This window comes from Balaenoptera physalus (genome assembly GCF_965194825.1).
Source record: "Balaenoptera physalus genome assembly, chromosome: 8".
NCBI classification, from domain to species: Eukaryota; Metazoa; Chordata; class Mammalia; order Artiodactyla; family Balaenopteridae; genus Balaenoptera; species Balaenoptera physalus.
In genome coordinates, this window is record NC_138887.1 from 76,722,861 (window position 1) to 76,744,420 (window position 21,560).

The 21,560-nt window shown below is 41.4% G+C and overlaps 1 protein-coding gene across 1 annotated transcript in view; it reads left to right on the forward strand.

The window, feature by feature from the left end:
* Positions 1-21,560, forward strand: part of CHN2 (chimerin 2) — a 324,377-nt gene that overhangs the window by 154,307 nt on the left and 148,510 nt on the right. The window contains exons 2-3 of the mRNA XM_082471987.1: positions 3,159-3,197; positions 13,280-13,335. Coding sequence (XP_082328113.1) covers positions 3,159-3,197; positions 13,280-13,335 — 95 coding nt within the window. The remainder of the gene's footprint in view (positions 1-3,158; positions 3,198-13,279; positions 13,336-21,560) is intronic.

Here is a 21,560-nt window from a genome sequence, read left to right on the forward strand (position 1 = left end):
AAGCATGACAAATGGCCTCTCACTTTGAATGCGTTTATGAGAAAGAGAAACCTTCCATGACAATAACACTGGAACTTAGTTACAGGCTCCAGGTCTGGGGGCAAGAAGGGAGATAGTCACTGGCTGTGGCCAAGCGAGAGAAGACAAGAGCCTGAGCTCACCCGGGAAGAACCAGGACCGGGTGATATAACAGTGACAACAGCACAATGACAACATTAGTGGGGCTTCATGGAGAACTTGCTATTTGCCAGGCACTGTCCCAAGAACTTTATATATATTATCTCATTTAATTGACACAATAACCCTAAGAGATCAGTTATGAGGTAGGTACATTTATTTTTCTGTTTTATAAAGGTAAATATTGAGAGGCTCTTAAAAGAAGTTGAGTAACGTGCTTCAAGTTATTCAGCCAATAGTTGTCAGAGGTAAGATATGAACCCTGAGAGTTTGTTCATTTATTTAACACATGCTGTTTGAATGTCTGTTATATGCCAGGCACCCTTCTAAGGGCCGATGAGACCTAAGTGAACGAGGCAAAATTTCTGCTTGTATGGAGTTTGGCTAATAGTGGGATGAGCCCAGTAATAACAAGTGAACGAATCAATAAATAATTTCAGATGGTAATAAGTGCTGTGAAGGAGAGTGAGTGGGGTTGGGGGAAGGCTGCTTTACACAGGATTGACAGGGGTGGCCCATGGGAGGTGACATTTGAGCTGAGCCCTGCATGACAGAACAAGTCAGCTGTGCAAAGCTCTATTGGAGGAGAGTTCTTACATGGAGGGTCCACAGGAGCAAAGGCCAGGGGCTCAGAAGAACTTGGCTTGTTCTAGGAAGAGAGAGAAGGCCAGTATGGTTGGGTGATACATGAAAAGGGGGGAAGTGCCTGCAATGGAGTGAAGAGGAGGGCAGGGACCAGAGGACACAGGGCCTTGGAGGCCGCAGTATAATGTTTGTATTTTATTCCAAGTGCAGATGGGAGACATTGGAGGATTTTAAGCAAGGGAGCATTGTGAACTCCATTCTCTGTGGATGGCTTTCTTCACCTCTTTGTGACGTTGCCAACAAGGAGCAACCAGAAAGGGATAAGGTGTTTATGTGCAGGGAAGCCTAAATGAAAGTTTAAAGGTTAGGAGCCAGCATTTCAGATGAATCAAAATTCTAGGTTTTTCACAGAGCAAGACTGAAATGAACAGTGAGAGGCCATCTAATCCAAACTTCTGACTTTAGGTAAGAACACCTTAGGAAATCCAAGTTGAGCATCTGAACTATGTTTGAAAACCTGCATTAAGGAGACTGTTTATTTTGGGGGGAACTTCCCTGACTATGTAGAAAGCTGCACTCTAGGTTCTGAATATTCTTGACAACTTCTTGGTCTGGGAGTTGTACTTACCTTATAGAGTAAATCTCATCCAAAATAACAAGACAGCTTTGGATAGATGACATCTCAGGGATTCATCCTTCCATGCAGTCTGTGTGTGTGTGTGTGTGTGTGTGTGTGTGTGTGTGTGTGTGTGTGTGTGTGTGTGTGTGTGTGTGTGTGTGTGTGTATTAATCTTTATCTTTGAAAAATATTTTTGAAGGTGTCATCAATATTTTAACATTCAGGACCTGGTTTTTCTGGTGAGATGGTATTGTATGGATGGTTCTAGAATTTTGTTGTAAACTTGGCAACATGATTTATTTTATTTGAATGTTATTATAAACAAACATTCATCTTAACCCATTAAAATTGGTCTGTGTCACATATAAGATGAAATTAATTGCTTCTTTAGGTTAAAAGCTCACTATTACAATGTCTACTTTGACAAAAGTATTAAGAGCTTCACTTTTATTTAGCAAACTAGGTTTGAATAACAACATAAACCATTATTAATACACTGTATTTGTGTGTGTGCCTATGTGGCCGATTATCCACAGGTAGGTTCCTGACAATGCAAGCCTAAGAATCCAGATGCATTTGTATCAAACTATCTTAGGAGGTGTTTAGTTGCCTCTGTGATAGGATGGGCCCCAGAAAGCAAGTATGAATTGTGAAAGAACTTAATTTAAGCTACATAACTGTAATTGAGTAGGATTTGGGGAAGTTCACCACTCTTGAGTTACTTTTTATTGATAGTAAGTATATTTGTTTCTCAGGAGGGGAAAAATTCTCAAACTCTCTTACTGCATGAGATCAGAAAATTTCTGTTCCTTTGCATGAAAGTAGTATGTGACAGTTCACAAGGACAAGGGCAGCATAAGGATGGGTGTGGGATGCCATAGGGTTGCAGGATGACAAAAACAGAGTTTCCTTATCAAAAAACGCTGAATTAGAGAACTCGTAAAGCTTCCCCAGCTTAACATTCTATGAGTCGGGGAAAAGGATTTTTCCCTCTGGCTGTTTAAGCTAGAGTATGTTTTACCAAGACCTTAGCTATGAGCTCAGGAGGGCTCTAATAACTCTGTCAAAATTATAAATTCAGCCGTCAGCACTGGGATTGTTGAGTTGACTGAACAAGCAGATTTTCTCCATTGTCTGCTTTCTAGATTGATGAATAACAATTTCGTCCTCTCCATTTTGTTGTAACTCTTTCACTCTGACACTGATTGCTGAGAGGTTTTCTGGAAATTTCCTAAGTCACACACTGGAGTAAATTCAAGGACATAATGCGATTCCAATTGAATCATCAGTGTCTCAGCTGTCAGACCTAGGAGTTCAGTTGGTTGAGTTGTACAACTTCAACAGTTTTAATATTACATACTTGCCACTTTGCGTCTTGCCCTCAAGTCTTAATAAATGGGCTAAAGGTCTGACTGGAGTCTGTGAGATAAATTATATGTTTATTATGCCAAGTTAAGTAAATACTGTTTGAAAGGATTACTGGAGGGTACAATCAAGTTAATTGCTTTAAAAATCTTTTTTGATCTACTGGGCTCTATGAAAATGGTTAAGCAATTGATTCTGTCATGGTAAGTGACATGAAGAAAGTGGTGTTGGATCCACAAGGGTTGCCATGTACACTTCCCCCCTCATGCCTGGAACTGTCCAGTAAACGAGCTGAGAGGCCCCCGGGACCAGAAGGCAAATACTGCTGACAGACAGTTGTTCCTCCAGAGAAGACACAAGTTGACAGTTTGACGTTCAAGCTGACGGATTGATTTCTTTCTTTTTATTCTAGATGCTGAAGAATACCAGCCTCCAATATGGAAATCATACTGTGAGTATCTAAAATCAGAATCTCCTCAGAAGTCTTTAGTCGGCCTGCCTTTTGAACAATTTTTCCTGTTGATTTAGTGCACACAAACTCTAGCATCACAGCACTGCAAACCCAAATCTCTCTTTCTCTGCTAAGGAGAGATATTGGTCAGAGAGAACTGGAAGAGCCCTGTCCCCTGGCCAGGACCTCTGAGAGCCAGCTGCCTGTGACCCGCTTAGGGAAATGCTTAGGGAAAAAAAAGATGGACATTCTGACTCTCTACCTTTCTTTGGGACTTTCCTTGTCTTCCTTCCTTCCTTCTTTCCATCCTTCCTTCCTCTTTTTTTTTTCACAGTTGGTCAGCAAGGGTTAGTGTGTTGACTTCCATGAATTATGTTCTTGGCTGTTCATCTTAAAGCTGTAATATCAAATGACATTTACCACAGAAAAATTAACAGATAGCAATGGATAATGTTTGGTCACTAAGGGTGACTCCTTAGAAACAGAGATCATTATCTGATCATCGATCATCAATCCGTCTCCCCTCATGAAGGCAGGCACTTGTCATCCCCTCAAGCTGGTTTTCTCTTTCCTTAGTATCATCCGCCTGACTAAGTAATTCTCCAGTGACAGAGGGGAGGAGTGTAGTGTGGGGAGCCCACTGTGCTGAGAGCCAGGGGAACAGGCTCTCATTCAGGCTCTGCTTCTGGACAGCAATAATAAGAATAATTATTTCTATCATTATTGATGTTGCCCTTGTTTCTACCGCCCGTCGAGACCTGCAGCGTGCCAGCCACCATGCTAGCTCTGTGCCTGAAGTCGCAAATCGCACCACAGCCCTAAGCGACCAGTACCACTCTTATCCCTGTTTCACGTGCAAAGAAACCACAGCTCAGAGGGGTTCAGTAACTTGGCAGAGGTTTTATGAGAAACCTTGGAGTGGCATTCAGAGTGGAACCCAGAAGCAAGCCAGACTCACAGCCTGCAAGTTGCCAATCTTTTTTTCTTTCTATTTAAAATTGTATACATAAGTATAGAGAGAAGTATATACATACACACAGACACACACACATATGCATATACCTGTGTATGTAGGTATTTGTTACAAAAGCAATACAAAGCTACATAAAAGACAAACGTTAGAGAAATACATAAAGCTGAGAGCAAAAATTTCCCATAGGCCGCATACCAGCTCTCACCCCATATTCCACTCCTCTTTTCCAATCACTGGCCCTGTCAGTTTTGGAAAGCATATCTTTCCAAGTGTTTAAAATAACCCATGCCTAATAGTTTGTTGTTGTTCCCTTTTGTAAAAATGGGTTTATGCTGTACCCGGTGTCCTTCAACTTGCTTGTTTCACTTCACAAATACCTTGTTTTTATCTTCCTATGTCAGCATATAGAGAGGCACCTCATTCTTTATTACATGAGTCTGTTCTTCCATCTGTGAAATAAAGGGGTTGTGCTGGGTCTCTAAGGGCCCTTCCAATCTAATGTTATGCATTCTGATCTTCTATTTTAAAAGGCAATGCTAATGACTAAGTAATTGGATGTTTTTGTTTGTTTGTTTCCTAATGGAGTGTGAAGCGCTCTGACAGTAAATCAACAAAATATCTGTAGTGAGAGGTATTGGGGGTCCCGTGACTCACTGTTCCTTGCACACTGCCTTACACACAGCCTTGCGTACGTTAACTACGCAATAAATATTTGTAGAGTGAATGCCACCGCAGAGAGCTTTACTGAAGCGAGAAGATGGCACTGGCTCAAATTCATTTCGCTTTTTGCTAAGAGACCTTGGGCCACCCAGTGTATCTCTTAAAAGCACTTTTATGTCCTAAGGAAACCAGAAAAGGTGTTGTTAATTACATGTTCCTATATCAATTTTACCAGAGTATATTGGTCTTAAGTTTGATTTTTTGATCTAAACAAGTTGTGTGTGTGTGTGTGTGTTTAATTTGCTCTAGGATCATAAAACTTTAGATGCAGAAGGGATAGTTGAGGCCATTTAATACCAACCATTTAATGACATATATGAAGTTCCTCTTTATTCTGCTCAACTAATAGTCATCCAGGCTGTATTTGAGGGTCTCTAGTGATGCAGAACTCTACAACTGAAGGGAGTATGCCAACAGCAGGGCCATCCACAGCATCAAAAACAGGTTGATCGAAGATCCACAGGGTACTACTGAGAAAGCACTCTCTTTTGGTTGTACTGAGTCCATTAATTCTTTGAATTAGGGTGTTGGACTATTATAAACTCATCTAACAATATCATTACCAAGCTCATGCTACTCCCTCTTATTCCCAAGTTTATCATCTACTCATTTGGTCTTTCAGCAGACATGCATTGTAAGCATTAGGATAAGCATTAGGAATCAACAGTAGCTAAAATGTGGTCCATACTTTCCTCCAATTTACGGTCTAGAAAGGAGACAGATGTAACCAATTAACATGCAAATGGACTGAAGCAACAATATACTACTGCTCCTCTACCTCCTGGGATTAGAGAAGACTTTCTAAAAGAGGTTAAAGTTGCATGTGGGTCTTGAAGGATAAATAAAGAGAAGAAATCTGAGGGCCTTGAAGAACTTCATGAGATACATGTTAATATGCAAGTATGTTAAAACAATAGCATTTTCCTTATCTGAAAATCCAACAAACCTATCAGAATATGAAATTTGTTTGGTTTTAAATAACCTGTTGGTAAACCCATTCTGAACCTCGGGAATCACCAAGCTGTTTCTCTTTGAAATACTCACAAACCATCCTTTCAGAGATTAATTTTACATGTTGATGTCAGACTCATTAACATATCTTCTATGGAATCCATACTTTCCCATCACACACTTAATTTTCTAGCTCTGGCATTTACTTGGTACTTTGAAATTTCTCATACATTTACCAGATGCAGTTCATTTTTGCCATATTATAGGACTTGGTTTGAAAACTGATTATTTACAATGATTATAGGAGTATATAGGTATGTCTTTGCTTTCATCCATCACCTATTGTTGGCTGTAATATTGACTTATTTGATATCAGATTCTTATTATGAAGCCTTAGTCCCAATTATAACATTATTCCTAAAAGAAAATTAGTCTGCCTCATAATGATCCACTTTAAGAAGCTGTTTTTAAATTTTAATACTAATTGCAATGCTTTTAGGTGCAAGTAACAGAATATTCCTCTCAAACGCATTGATTGACATAAGCAAAAAGTCTAGAGGCACTGGCTTCAGGCATGACTTGGTCCAGCATCTCAAACGACATTACTAGAACCCAATGTGTACCTCTTCCTTTCTTGGCTCTGCTTTCCTAGGTTTGTCTCCACTGTTAGTAGGCTTTTCTCTTGTAACCCCCAGAGAGCTACCAATAGCACCAGGGCTACCACATCCACGTTTAAGAGCAACAGGCAGAAGAACAGTCTACTGCAAGCAAAAGTCTTAGAATTGAGTCTTAGCCGTATCTGACATGGGTTCCCAACCCTGACTCCATCACTGTGGTCAGAGAGTTGAGATATACTAACTGCCCTAAACCCATCAGGGCTCACCACTGGAACTCAGGAAGGTTTACATAGGAGTGACTGGAAACTTTGGAGTACCATTAAAATGGGGAAGATGGAAATGGACGCCTAGAAGGCAACCAATGAATGTCTGATTTAGAAATTTAGAAGAATAAGGAACCTTAGAAATCAGCTCTCTAAATATTTTCTATAAAGTAGATTGCTTATTAATTTATTCATTCATTCATTCATTCATTCAACAAATGCATATTAAGTCTTTGCCTTAGACCAGGCAGTGTGCTTTGAGCTGTGGGACTGCAAGGATGGATAAGACTCCATCTTGACTCAAAGAACAATGATGCCACATGAAGTCCCTTAAGTTCCTGCCTTTCCCGCTCCCCTTTCTTTCTTAGAAGCTAATGCTATCACTTCCTGAGCTGATTATTTGGTAAGAATAATCTTGTCCCAAAGTATCATATATCTACATCTAGTCCTTAATACTCAAGACCAAACCCCAAAGCATTGGTGAAATCACTGAGAAGTATTTGGTTTCAATTCTTTTAAAAAAGCTATTTTCAAGTTTACTTTAAAAATAAAGTAAAGCCACATTCTAAACTTTAAGCCAGAACTATGAACTAAGCAGATGAGTTTAAAAGCCAACCACCATGGGTATACTCTGAAAGATTTTATTGTTTAAGAGGCCAAGTGCCAATTAGGCAGCAGATGCTGTGGCCAACATCTCTCCCCGGAGACTCTCCTGGGCAGCAGGTCAGGCAGTCACAGCTTGTGCCTGTTTTTCTAAAGAGGAGTTTAGAACCTCAGAATTCTGATCCACAGGCCCCAGGCATCAGAGTCACCTGGGGAGAATAGTTATAATAACCATTCCTCAGCCTGACGCCAGATTTCTGAATCAGAAGAGTGGGGGGATCTGCAGTTTTCACACCCCACAGGTGCTTCTTATACACACTTAGGCCTGAGACCCCCTGATTCAAGTCTACACAGCCTCATCCTCAGGCTTTTCACTGTGCCATGGGACCAGAGGAGAGCTCCATCCCCAGTAAGACTGGACATTCTGTTAGCAAGACAAGACCTGCACACAGTTGCCTGGAAGTGGGGCTGAGCCAAGAGGCCATTGAAAGCCCCTGCTATTTCTTACTCACACCCGTGAGTTTTTTCCCATGAAAACCGGGAAGACATGGGCAGTGAGCGGGGTGGCACTGGGTCAGTGTCACAGCCAAGTGGCCAGGTTCGGCTCCTGGATCCACATGCCCTCTTAAGTGATAAGTGGCTGTTAGAGGACATCCCTGCAGGGTCTTTTAGGAGCTGACGGGTTTGGACTGGGCTTAGCATCACCCAGGCCAGGGCTTTCACTCGGCCTCCATGGGGAGTGGGTTGATTGTGTTACCAGAGGATGAGCCGAGTTTCCTTACTGAAGAAAAAAATAAAACACTCTCTCAGTGAGTTCTTGATTTCTCAATCTGCTTCAGGTTTCCTGGGGAGCAGGGGATCCCCTTCTCTTACCTCCATGTTCCCTAGTGACCATCCCACCCCATCCCCCTGCCTAACAGCTTATTCCAGAATAAGAATTCTCTCTTGTGCTGCAAGGACCCAGGGCTGGGGAGTGCCGGGGACAGATTTGGAGCATGGCCGTAGAAGCACAGTCTATCATCTCGCCCCTTAGCGCACAGAATCACCCAAGCAGTGACATTTGTTATTGCATTTTGCTTGTGACGTGGGTTTGTTGAACAAAGAAAATTCAAGACATGACATTTTCAAGATTATGTGACATGTTTCAGTTATATTAAATGGGCCTCATGGATGTTTGTTTCGTTATAGCCAACCTTGAAAATGAGGGACTGGGGCTGAAGCTGAGATAGAGTCTAGGGCCCCATTTTTTCCTGTGGCTGCCATGGCAATTGGTTGTCATCTCATTATCTTTATAGAGACATATTATTCAGATGGCAAACAGGCTTTGTCGACTTCTATTGCTTGGAACAGCACTGAGCAGAGTTTGTAGATCCTGAGACCTGCTCACTGAAAAATAACGATTGATTAATGATGTGTGCTGCCCAGAGACCAGCAAGGAGAGGTGGCACCCCTGGCTTGAGGGTTTTTCAGGGACTCCCCCCCTCAAAGTTACTCCTGGCTGGGACTATTTCTGGTTGTAAGACTGGTGAATGACCGTGTTTCTCTTTACTCAGAGGATACCTAGAGGATACAGCTAAGGGCTTTAGCCTGTTGACGCAGGAGAGGAACTGTCCCTTACATTCCTTCTCCTGTAATCTCTGTGATTGTTAATGGCGTCTCAATCTTTCAAGCATTCAAGGCCCTTTCCTCCATTCAATTTGTAATCCAGCCCTGGCCATCCTCCTCTGCAATCAACTCACCTCCTCATCTGCATTTCTTTTTTTTTTTTATTTAATTTTAACATCTTTATTGAAGTATAATTGGTTTACAATGGTGTGTTAGCTTCTGCTTTATAACAAAGTGAATCAGTTATACATATACAATATGTTCCCATTTCTCTTCCCTCTTGCATCTCCCTCCCTCCCACCCTCCCCGTCCCACCCCTCTAGGTGGTCACAAAGCACCGAGCTGATCTCCCTGTGCTATGCGGCTGCTTCCCACTAGTTATGTGTTTTACATTTGGTAGTGTATATATGTCCATGACACTCTCTTACCCTGTCACATCTCACCCCACCCCCTCCCCATATCCTCAAGTCCATTCTCTAGTATGTCTGTGTCTTTATTCCCGTCTTGCCACTAGGTTCTTCATGGCCTTTTTCCTTAAAAAACTACAAATAGAACTACCATACGACCCAGCAATCCCAATACTGGGCATATACCCTGAGAAAACCATAGGTCAAAAAGAGTCATGTACCAAAATGTTCATTGCAGCTCTATTTACAATAGCCAGGACATGGAAGCAACCTAAATGTCCATCGACAGATGAATGGATAAAGAAGATGTGGCACATATATACAATGGAATATTACTCAGCCATAAAAAGAAATGAAATGGAGGTATTTGTAATGAGGTGGATGGAGTTAGAGTCTGTCATACAGAGTGAAGTAAGTCAGAAGGAGAAAAACAAATACAGTATGCTAACACATATATACGGAATCTAAGGGAAAAAAAAAAAAAAAAAAGGCCTCATCTGCATTTCTACTAGTGTTGTCCTAACTCGCACTTTCAGGATCTCCTTTACGTACAACTAAAATACAGTTCTCTTTTGCTTCCCTGCCTCCAAGGATCCCCCTCCGATGCTTCCTTCAGTGAAGCAAAGGGCAGTGACCCCCACTCCTGGCTGTGTGTTGGAATCTCCCAAAGACCTTTAAAAAGAACATATTTCGGGGCGCCTTGCCAGGCTGGCAGAGTGAGCATCGCCAGAGACGATGGTGTCTGAGAATCTGTATCTTATAATTATATAATTTATATTTTAGCTCTTCGAAGATTCTAACGCAAGCAACCCCACTTGGGACCGCTCCACCATCTGCCTTAGGGACCACTGGTGAGGCTGAAAAATATAGACCTTGGGACCTGGAAATCAGGCCTTAAATCTTGATTTCATCATATTATCTGTGTGACCTTGAGCTTCTTCACAGCTTGGCGTCTCCACTACTTTGTCACTGAGGTGGAGAATCACAGTTACCTTGGAGGTTGGTTGGGAGGAGTAAATGAGGAAATGTAGATAAGGTGTCTGGCACACAGTAGGTCTCCAGAAAATGAGAACTTCTGTTTTTCTGAACAGTCTTATCCTTATTGTCATTATTCTGAAACAGACCAGATCATGTCACCTCCCTGCTCAAAACACGTCACTGTCCCCCCATTGCTGACAGAAGAACGTCCATGCTTCCTACCATGACATTCAAGGTTCAGTCCCACATGGCCTCCTCCCACATCTGCCCACCCCGGGGCAACAGCACACTGGACTCTCACGGACCAATCAGCACGTCATTCCCTTTTACTGCTGGGGCTCTTTCCTCTATCTGTACCCCCCTCTCTTTTCTCTACCTGTGGAAACCCTGCTAACTCTTCAAGGAGAGCCCCATGCTTCTCCCCTCGGGAAGCCATCCTGACCACCTGAGTAAAAAGAACTGCTTCCTCCTCTGCCCTTAATTAAAGCACTTGGCCCTTCCTGGTTTTGTTTCTCCACGTGCATCTCCCTCACTGGATCAGTGTCCTTGAAGGAATGGCTTGTGACCCATGAGTCAATGCATACAAATATGCATTAAGCATCTGCTATGTGCCAAGCACTGTTTTAGGCGCTGAGCGTCCCACAGTGGAAAGAACAAAGTCCCTGCCCCCAAAGAGCCTACACATTAGTCAAGGGAGACAGCACACAAAATAAACAAGTACAGTGTGTTAATGGTGATGAGTACTGTGAAGAAACATGAAATGGTGTAAAGGTAGCGGAGTGATGGGATGGAATTTTATACCAAGTCAGGCAAGTCAGGGAAGACCTGAATGAAGGGGGAGGAGTGCCATCTGAACATCTTGGGAAAGAGCAATCCAGGTGGAGGGCACAGCAAGTGCAAAGACCCTGAGGCATAGAAAAATAAACCAGGGCTTTGGAATCGAAAGGATACATTTTAGCTGGATGCTCTGGGGCAAATATTTCACTCTGGGCACTTATTTCCGCATATAAAAAATGAGCATGGTAATGATACGTTCCGTCCTCGGAGCCCTTGTGAACGTTCAGTAAGACATTGTTCCTGCCACATAACAGGTACTCGATATGCTGGTTCCCTTCTCTTCTCTCTTCCCCTCCATTCATCCTCAAAGCCTCCACATAATGCTGACTGTGGTATCTGTTCTATGGCAGATGTTCAAATATTTGCCGATATGAATTGCAAAGGTGCGCTTAGCTTAAAATGCTTCTCTTATAACAGCTGTACGTCCTTTGCCACCTTCAAGGGAAGCATTAAAAACGGTGTTCACAAAACTGTTCCAGCCATGCCCCCCACATATAACTGCTGGCTTCCGAGGGCATTGACAATGGGAAGAGAAGAGAGGATAGGATTCTCTGGATGTGGGTTCTGCAATTGCTCTAAAGCTCTGTGATTCTAGGGGATGCCCCCTTTGGTTCCCTTTACACTCATTAACAGCAAAACCCTGCTGAAAAGCAGTTAGTTGGTGTTGGAGCTCATTCGAGAGGAATAAAGGATTCTATGCAGGCTCTGTCGTGATTTAAGGAGAGCATGGGCTCTAGTGGGAGAGTCAGTGGAATGTCCAAAACTATTTCCCTATTTTTTTGCCAGTTCTTCCTCATGTTTCCTCCTGCATAAGAAGCCTTCTCTGACCTGTCTCTGATACGTGGCTACAGTTGTCCTTAAGTGACACAGGCATCATCATTAGTGTGGGCAACCTAAGCTTAGAAATGCGGCACGTTAAAACAGCCATATGAGGGTTAGATGGTTTCTTCTCTGTTAGGAAGCTGAGTCATCTACCCTTAATTAGGTAAGAAAATAACCATGTTGAGCTGAAGGCATTGGGGAGCCATAGGTACAAACTACATCCCATCATTTCCACCTGTTTCCACATGACCATCTGCCCTTCAATTAAAATTTCTTTCTTTTATTTTTAGACCTAAGAATAAGCCAGAAGTTTTTGCTTCTCTTATTACATTTTCTAGAAGACTTTATGTGATCTAATTTTTAACGTTTCATAGATGTATTCTATGATGTGATTCATAGATTTATTTGACATTAATTATTCCCTCTTCAAGATTCTGAAGATAACATCAAGTAGGTTTATTTTCAACCTCTATTTCCATGGAAGTAGAAACCCAAGGTACCTGCATAGAGTAGCTTTTCCTCTAAGAGAAGTAATCAATCCAGCTGAGCAGCAGAAAATCACTCATTATAGTCTGAAAAATCACAAATAATATTCTGATAAATTACATTTTTGTATACAATTACCTGCTTTCCTCCATGCCCAAGCCTGAAAGTCTGTCTTTAAAACAGGATATAAGAGAGTTATTATTATTTAAGATCCTAAAGGGCCCAAGAAAAAGGAATGACAATGGGTGGGAAATAGTCAAGTAGGTAAGTATCCGTGGTGATGGGCGGGGCAAAAATGGAACTCGTGAAAAGAGAAATGAGCTGGGGCTTCATTCACTCACAGAATCGGCTGTGTCTTTGTCCATAACTGTAACATTTCAGAGAATGCCACTCCTCTTCTAATGCCCGTCTTTCCCTGGTATGTCAAGAAACATCAGCATTGAGATTCAGGAATCCTATTATATGATCTTACTACCTAGGTACTCACAAGTAGAATTTCATCTTTAAAATTGTCGACAGAATTTTAGTCCTATCTAGTCTTCCAAGAAAGCCGTAACATGAACAATGCCAGTAACAATTATGAAACTAAATTGTCCTTATAAAAATTTTTAAAAATCAGTTTTGCCCGTTTATAGTCATTGTGACTAATTTCCATGCAAATGATCTGCCTTTATTCAGTCTAAAAATGTGTCTGTATCTCCTTTGTTTTTTGGTTGAGAAATTTGCAGTTCTTGAAAGGTGGTTAGGTGGAACTGTTTGAAGGCATGTTGGTATGTGCTGATGCTTTTTAATTATAATTCTCTCTTTTTATATTTGGCAGTGTATCAGTTACAGCAAGAGGCCCCTCGTCCCAAGAGGATCATTTGTCCTGGGGAGGTCAGTACTCAGCTATTTCCAATACACCTTGTTAAATATGATGAATGGTCAGCACTATGTTGATATTGGAGGACCTTCAGATTTCCTGGGAGTTGATTGCTTTTAATGTTTGTTAAAGTGTCACCAAATTTAACATCTAAATAATCTATATTTTGAAATCAGGTATTATTTGAAAAATACTAACTTGGAATCAGAAGTCTTACATTTTTCACTACTACAGAGGCAAATTAAGCATCCTTTGTAAACTCCAAAATGTGTGTTCTGGTTGTTTTCTTTGTTCCTGCAGTTTTGATACTTTTATCATTTTTTTATTATGTAATCCTTCCAAAAGAGAAAATGCAGAGAATGATAAATATCTGGATACTCTCAACACCCATATTTAGCAAACCTTTACATTTTGTCATATTAAAACAAATCCCTACGAGAAAAGTGACTGGGTTTTTATTCTTGGAGATAAGCTTAAAAATATATTGACTCATAAAAATGCTTACCAGGCACAGAACTTTCCCTAGCCCTCCTTTACTCATCAGTTCTCTTATCATCTGGGATGCCAGCAAGATTTGAAAGGCAGGACTAAGGCTCTGTTTTCTATTTTTATGCTGACTAGGTGCTTTAATAGCCAGACCAATATCCTTCAAACAAAGGTCCACGGGTCCTTGATTATTTTTGTTATTATGACTTTGATTAAATACAGAATAGCAGATTTCTTTTAAAGTGTCACATCTGCCTTATCAGAGGGAAAGGCTCTAATTCCAAAAATCTTGAGATTTTTTCCCTTGAACATCAGTACTTTCTGGCAGACTGACTGGATCTGGTTTTGAATCTGTCTCAAAGACTTAGGTACATATGTACCCACACCCAGAGCCAACTTACCACTGTTTAATAAGTGTTTCTACGTGAAATTTTACTTCTGTTGAAGGGCACTGAAGTTCATCAAGTAATCTGAATTTTAATAGAGTGGACATTCTCATCCCAGAAATATAGCCTGAGAAGAGAAAATATTTGATCTGTAAGGAAAAATCCAGGATGAGGTCAAATCTTTATTTGGTGCTATGATCTTGTTCTGTCACTAACCGTGCTGACTTGTCTTTTGGTTATTAAATAATATCCAAGTAAGAGAAATATAGGATAAATACAAAAATTTTAATGAGATGCTTTAATTAGGGTATTTTGGGTGAGAAATAAGAAACAAGTTGTTAAAAATTCTTTCAATCCTACATTACGTTTAGTATTTTGCCATCAGGAAAAATATAACCATGTGTAGGGAGTTAGAGGAGTTTAAATGTCTCCATGAAAAGAATGTTTGTAAGATTAAAATACAACTAAAGTCTCTTCCTAGGGGTATTAATAAAAAGTCTACTGGTAAGGTAGGGCACTAGACCTTGAAACCCAAGGGGATATAGTAAATATTCATTTGTTCATTTATTTTTTATGTATATAATATATAGATAGAGAGAGAGACTGCTCTGTTCTGACTTAGATCTAGGTGTTGGGAATACAGCAAAGAACTTGGCTATTGGTGCTCTGAGTGTCATATTAATTGTATGTAATTAAAGATATATTTAAGATGTTATCTATGGGTGGGTGTAAGAGAGAGAGAGAGAGAGAAACAGAAAGAGAAAGAGAGAGAGAAGTAGAAAGAAAGAAAGAGAGAGAGAGCGAGAGAGAGAGAGAGAGAGTCCGAGCACCTCTTTGTTTCTCAAAATCCTTGGAACCATGTCCGTTGTCCTCTAAGCCAGGTGGAATGTTAGCAGTGAAGATGGGTAGATTCAGATTAGCTTCATGAAGCCTCTTCACAGGGTTCCCCTGAAACCCTTCAGACATCCTATGGGCTGAGGGTCCACAGCCTATCTCTTTAATGTCACACTTGCATCAGAAGGAAGCGCCCCAGAGGCCTTAGCAAAGCAGAGCTGTGAGCCACAAGTCACCACCATCTGCTATGACTAAAGGATATGGCGTGTGTACAGCTTTTTTCTTCCTTCTTTCTCGTCTTTTAAACCAAGCTTTTCACAGTTTGACCTTTATCAATCTGATTCATTAATAAGTTGTGCCTGGTGGATGCTGGATTCCTAGGTAACTTGCCTCTAGGAATTCCATATCTCATTTCTGCCAGGAAACCTAACACGAAATGGACATTCATCAACTCCATTTCCTGAGCAGGCAGCGTGGGGCCCATCCAGCCAGGCAGATGTCAGGTGATAAAAGGGCCGAGTGTGGCTGGAGGAACAGGTGCTGCCGAGGCGAGAGCCAGCCAGGGTAGCTTCAGGGCCCTTTGTCCTCCGGTGCAAATAATTCCTGCCCACACTGCTCGGCCTCCCAGGACTTGGCCTCCTTCTAGTGAAGGAGCCGTCGCTGGTGAAACCACTCCTGCTGCAGAGGGTGTTTTAGCAAACGGCTCTGTGCCTCATAGCACGCCTGCGTGCTCGGGGATGTGCCTAATGGAGAAGCCTTTCAGTCTGAGTGTGTGGCCAGAAAGACTGAAGCTTTATTAACACATTTACATAAAGCCATAAAGGCTATTTCTTTTGAACAGTGAGTTACGATTTTTTCTGTGTCTTTGCCATCGTATCCCTCAGCTAGCCATTGAGTCCTCGCTTTATTGTACACACGGCCTCGCTGCCCTCCTTCTTAGTCTCCAGCCCCTCTCCTGTCAGCCACCTTGTCCCTGGCAAGCCTGCCCGGCTGTACTGCTCCCGCGCACTCCATCTCTTTTGTTTCTCTGATGACTAATAACCTCCCAGGCTATGGGCCTCTCTCAGGTTCGGGTCCTCCCGCTGAAAGTGATAAATCCCACATTAGAGCACCAAGTGAGTCTGCAGTTAGAGTCATGGAACACTGTCGTTCAAGTGTACAGACACAGGCCAACCTGACTTGAATGCTTGGTGGCTCTCGACGGATACCAACCGCCGAATGGACTTTATTGGAGAACTAGGCAATCGAGGGTACACACTGATTCAGCAGGTGAAATCCAGTGAGCTTTGCAAACCCAGGAAGGGAAGCCCGGCTGCAGAGTCAGCTGGACTTGTTCTGAATCCTTGTTCTACCACTTTCCAGCTACCTGACTTAGAACCAAGCACTTACTCTCTCAGGGGGATTAAGCTCTACCCCCAGGGCAAACAGCTACTGTGCAGGGTGTTATAAGTGGGATCTATGTGTCAAGTGTCTAGAATGGTGCCTGGCACGTCAGAGGTACTCACTGTTGATGGCTCATGGCAGATTCAGAAATCTGTGGAGAGCAAGTTCTGAGACAGTCGTTAGGGACAGAGTCACAGCAATGACAGTATTCTCTGGATGTGAGGGCCAAAAAGGCAGTGATCAAGAACAAAGCAAAATGCCTGGGTCAGGGATTAAGCTGCCATGTAAAAAGATACTGAGGAGGAGGAACAGAAGGTACAAGTGGCTGAACAACGGCTCTGGCGCCAGTTAAGCCAGGGAGGGTCAGTTACTGAAATAATAGTCCATGGCTTTCTTGAGATTCATCGTGGTAAATTAATATTTATTGAGCAGCCACGGCACCTGGCACTCTTCTCTACCGGCATTTCCCGAGGGCTCCATGCCATGAGATTCAGAACATCTTCCGGTATGCAAAATTCTCACTTGTCCTTTCTGTCAATTATCAATCAGTCCTCACATAAGCATTTATTAATCACCAAATGTGTGCCGGGGTGGTCTGCTAGGAATTGTGCAGAATATCGACTCCTAAATTTGCATCTCTAGCTAAGACCTCTCCCCTGGGCTCCAAACGCCTCGCTCCATCTGTCTTCTTGACCTTTTCAGGGAGATGTCCCACCGGCCATCTCTAGCCAAATGCTCAAAGGAGAACCGGACCCCACTCCATTAAATGGCACCTAACTTCAGAAACCTGCATGCTTGTCTCTCCTACCCTCACCCTCTTCTCTTAGCAAGCTTCATTTACCTCCAAGTATATCTTGCATTTGTCACTCTTCTCTGCCTCCAGGACTACCATGGGGTCGGGCCCATCATCGTTTCTTACCTGCATTGTTGCTGCTCAGCAGCCTTCAGCCTCATCTCCCTGCTTCCACTCTTGGCACTCTCCCTGACACACACACACTCACACACACACACACGCACACCCCATCCTTCAAACAGGAGCCCAAACCATCATTGTTAGATATAAATCCAACTGCTTCAGCAGCTTCCCATTGCTCTTAAAATAAAAGCAAGACCTCGGGCTTCCCTGGTGGTACAGTGGTTGAGAATTTGCCTGCTGATGCAAGGGACACGGATTCGAGCCCTGGTCTGGGAAGATCCCACATGCGGCGGAGCAACTAAGCCCGTGTGCCGCAACTATTGAGCCTGTGCGCCTATAGCCCGTGAGGCACAGCTACTGAGCCCACGTGCCACAACTACTGAAGCCCGTGCACCCAGTGCCGGTGCTCCGCAACAAGCGAAGCCACCGCAATGAGAAGCCCGCACACCGCAACAAAGAGTAGCCCCCGCTCGCCATACCTAGAGAAAGCCTGCGTGCAGCAATGACGACCCAACGCAGCCAAAAATAAAAACAAATATATTAATTAATTTAGAAATAAATAAAAGAAAAAAAAAAGCAAGACCTCTTGCCATGCCTGTGAGCCATGGTGTGGCTCCTGCCTTCCTCACTGCCCTGTCTGTACCATTCTTCTCGGAGTGCACTGCCTTGCAGCCCCACTAGCTCCTGCTCCTATTCATCAAACAGATCATACTGCTGCTACCACAGGGCCTTTGCATTTGCCCTTTGCCTGGAATTCTTGTCCTCGAGTTCTCTGCCTGTCCAAGTTTCAGATCAAATTTCACCTAATAAAGCCCTCCTTGAACCCCCTAAAAATTAGCACCTACAGACCTTCTCTCTCGTTTCACCCTGTTTATTTTGTTTATAGGACTTAATACACTCTCTAGTATACTTTTGATCATATTTAACTGTTTACTTGTTGCTTGTACATCTCTCTCCAGGAGAATACAAGCTCCAGAGACGTCACCAGTCTTAATCATAAGTACTTCCCTAGCATTAAGCCCAGGGCCAAGCAGCAGTGGGCAATCAGTAAATATATGGTAAAATGATGAAAAAAAGGATAGAGACTGCTAACATAAGGAATTTAGAATTCTCAAACTATTACTAATAGCATATCAGATTTACTCAATGCTGTTATTAGGGTAGGGAGTTGAACTTTTGGGCTGTTGTTGAGGTTCTTACGTAAACATGGACTAATACTTTTTCCTGGAACATTCTAACTTTCTTTTTGACCTTTCCAAAAGGCCAAACGTCAAGATTTACTTGCAAGGTCCCCAAGAATTACCTGAAGAATACAAAATATGCAGAAATTCTTTTATGACTGTAAATGATTTGGTGTCATTTGTCATTCTTTTTTGAAATTGTTGTAGTGAATATGGGATTAAAAAAAGCAATTTCAAAGCAGGGAAATAAATAACATACTATTATTTCAAATTGTTCTCCATTTTATGCGGCTTTACTTCCCCTCTCCCTTACCACAGAGTATTTTGGAAATTTTTTTTAATGCAGAAGTGAATTGTAGAACTGAAGTTTCTAGCATTTATGATCAGAACCTTTTTATTTTCTTGACTGTCAGAGGTTAAGCCAAGTACAGATGACAGTGAACTATCTTAAGTTGCCGTAGTACCTTATTTTACCTCCTAGTGAATTGTATTCACTTTTTAAATATTACCGTAAGTGCCCCTTCCCCCTTTTTTATGCATTTTCTCTAGCTTTTGGTGTTCCTAAATATCTACCCATTTCATCCCTTCTACCTTTATTTGTAAAAACTGTCCTTTTAAGCCTATAAGGGCATTTCATTTTATCATTAGGCTTTTAAATTTTCATTCACCATACCTAGATTTCACGTCTTAGAGTCTTGTAGCTTTAGCGTTTATCTTGTCTTAGACATGTCTGGAAGATCTTAACAAGCCATACTGATTGGCTGTATCATTCTCAACTAACTCAGTACATTTCAAATCATAGATTTAAAGTAAACTCAGAGGGGTTTTCTAATATTCTACCATCCTCCCCCCTTTTCTTCTTCTATTCATTGAAAATAAATGTTTTTTGAAAACTCTACTGATTCAAGACATCTAGACGATATGTCTTTAACGTAATGAGATTGATTCTATAAGCCACAAACAAAAATCAATCCCATTACCTTTTAATTGGCTTTATGTGTAGTAATCAGAAGGCTATTTCTTCCCTGGTCAGAAATATTTCTCTTCTTTTCATCCTAGACTTTCTCCACTGGTCTCTTTTCTCCCCTTACTATTGATACAACCTAGAATAAAAGGCTTTTCCCATCATTATTACCCCCAGGCTTTCATTTCACTTCCTAATGCAGTCAGGCATTTTTGCTGATGTGATTTCATCCTGAGCTAGACTTACTTTGCTTGTAGACCCACTGTTGTAAACGGGGAAAACCTTCTCATAAAACTAATGTTAGAAAAAAAATTTTAGACACATGAGTTTTATTTTTTTTCTAAAGATAAAACCAAGTTTTCTGCTTCTTTAAATAAAAAGCTGCTTTTTTTATTAACAAGTGAGGCCATCTACCAAATTACATAACCTTCCAAAAATTTTACTCTCTTTGGAATATTCTGAATTTCTTCTAATGTAACGCAGACTTTGCACGTTTGCACCTAGAAAATATTTATTCATTTCCAAGGTGATATCGTGAGCAGTGGATAAGGGCTCTTGCGGACAAGCTGCTATAGAATTCAGATGCTCAGAGGCTCCAAGCCGAGAGGACAGATGGCTAAACTGGAGAGGGCCACCAAGGAACAGCATATATATATATAAGTTGAGTGAAAGTTGAGGCAAAAGTAGAAGGTTTTTTTCCTTAAAACAGAATAAGGAAAATGAGGGAGAATTAACAGTGATTGATAAGAAGTAAAATTTCTTTCTTTTTTTTTGAAATGTGCATCTTTTTTTAAAAATTTTCACATGAATTAGTATTTTATTTTATTTTATTTTGAGTTTTTGAATTTTGTTTTATTTATTTTTTTATACAACAGGTTCGTATTAGTCATCGAGTTTACACACATCAGTGTATACATGTCGATCGCAATCTCCCAATTCATCACACCACCATCCCCACCCCTACGCCGCTTTCCCCCCTTGGTGACCATACGTTTGTTCTCTACATCTGTGTCTCTATTTCTGCCCTGCAAACCGGTTCATCTGTACCATTTTTCTAGGTTCCACATATATGCGTTAATATACAATATTTGTTTTTCTCTTTCTGACTTACTTCACTCTGTATGACAGTCTCCAGATTCATCCACGTCTCTACAAATGACCCAATTTCATTCCTTTTTATGGCTGAGTAATATTCCACTGTATATATTTACCACATCTTCTTTATCCAGTCGTCTGTCGATGGGCATTTAGGTTGCTTCCATGACCTGGCTATTGAAAATAGTGCTGCAATGAACATTGGGTGCATGTGTCTTTTGAATTATGGTTGTCTCTGGGTATATGCCCAGTAGTGGGATTGCTGGGTCATATGGTAATTCTATTTTTAGTTTTTTAAGGAACCTCCATATTGTTCTCCATAGTGGCTGTATCAATTTACATTCCCACCAACAGTGCAAGAGGGTTCCCTTTTCTCCACACCCTCTCCAGCATTTGTTGTTTGTAGATTTTCTGATGATGCCCATTCTAACTGGTGTGAGGTGATACCTCATTGTAGTTTTGATTTGCATTTCTCGAATAATTAGTGATGTTGAGCATCTTTTCATGTGCTTCTTGGCCATCTGTATGTCTTCTTTGGAGAAATGTCTATTTAGGTCTTCTGTCCATTTTTGGATTGGGTTGTTTATTTTTTTAATATTGAGTTACATGAGCTGTTTATATATTTTGGAGATTAATCCTTTGTCCGTTGATTCATTTGCAAATATTTTCTCCTAGTCTGAGGGTTGTCTTTTCGTCTTGTTTGTAGTTTCCTTTGCTTTGCAAAAGCTTTGAAGTTTAATTAGGTCCCATTTGTTTATTTTTGTTTTTATTTCCATTACTCTAGGAGGTGGATCAAAAAAGATCTTGCTGTGATTTATATCAAAGAGTGTTCTTCCTATGTTTTCCTCTAAGAGTTTTATACTGTCTGGTCTTACATTTAGGTCTCTAATCCATTTTGAGTTTATTTTAGTGTAAGGTGTTAGGGAGTGTTCTAATTTTATTCTTTTACATGTAGCTGTCCAGTTTTCCCAGCACCACTTTTTGAAGAGACTGT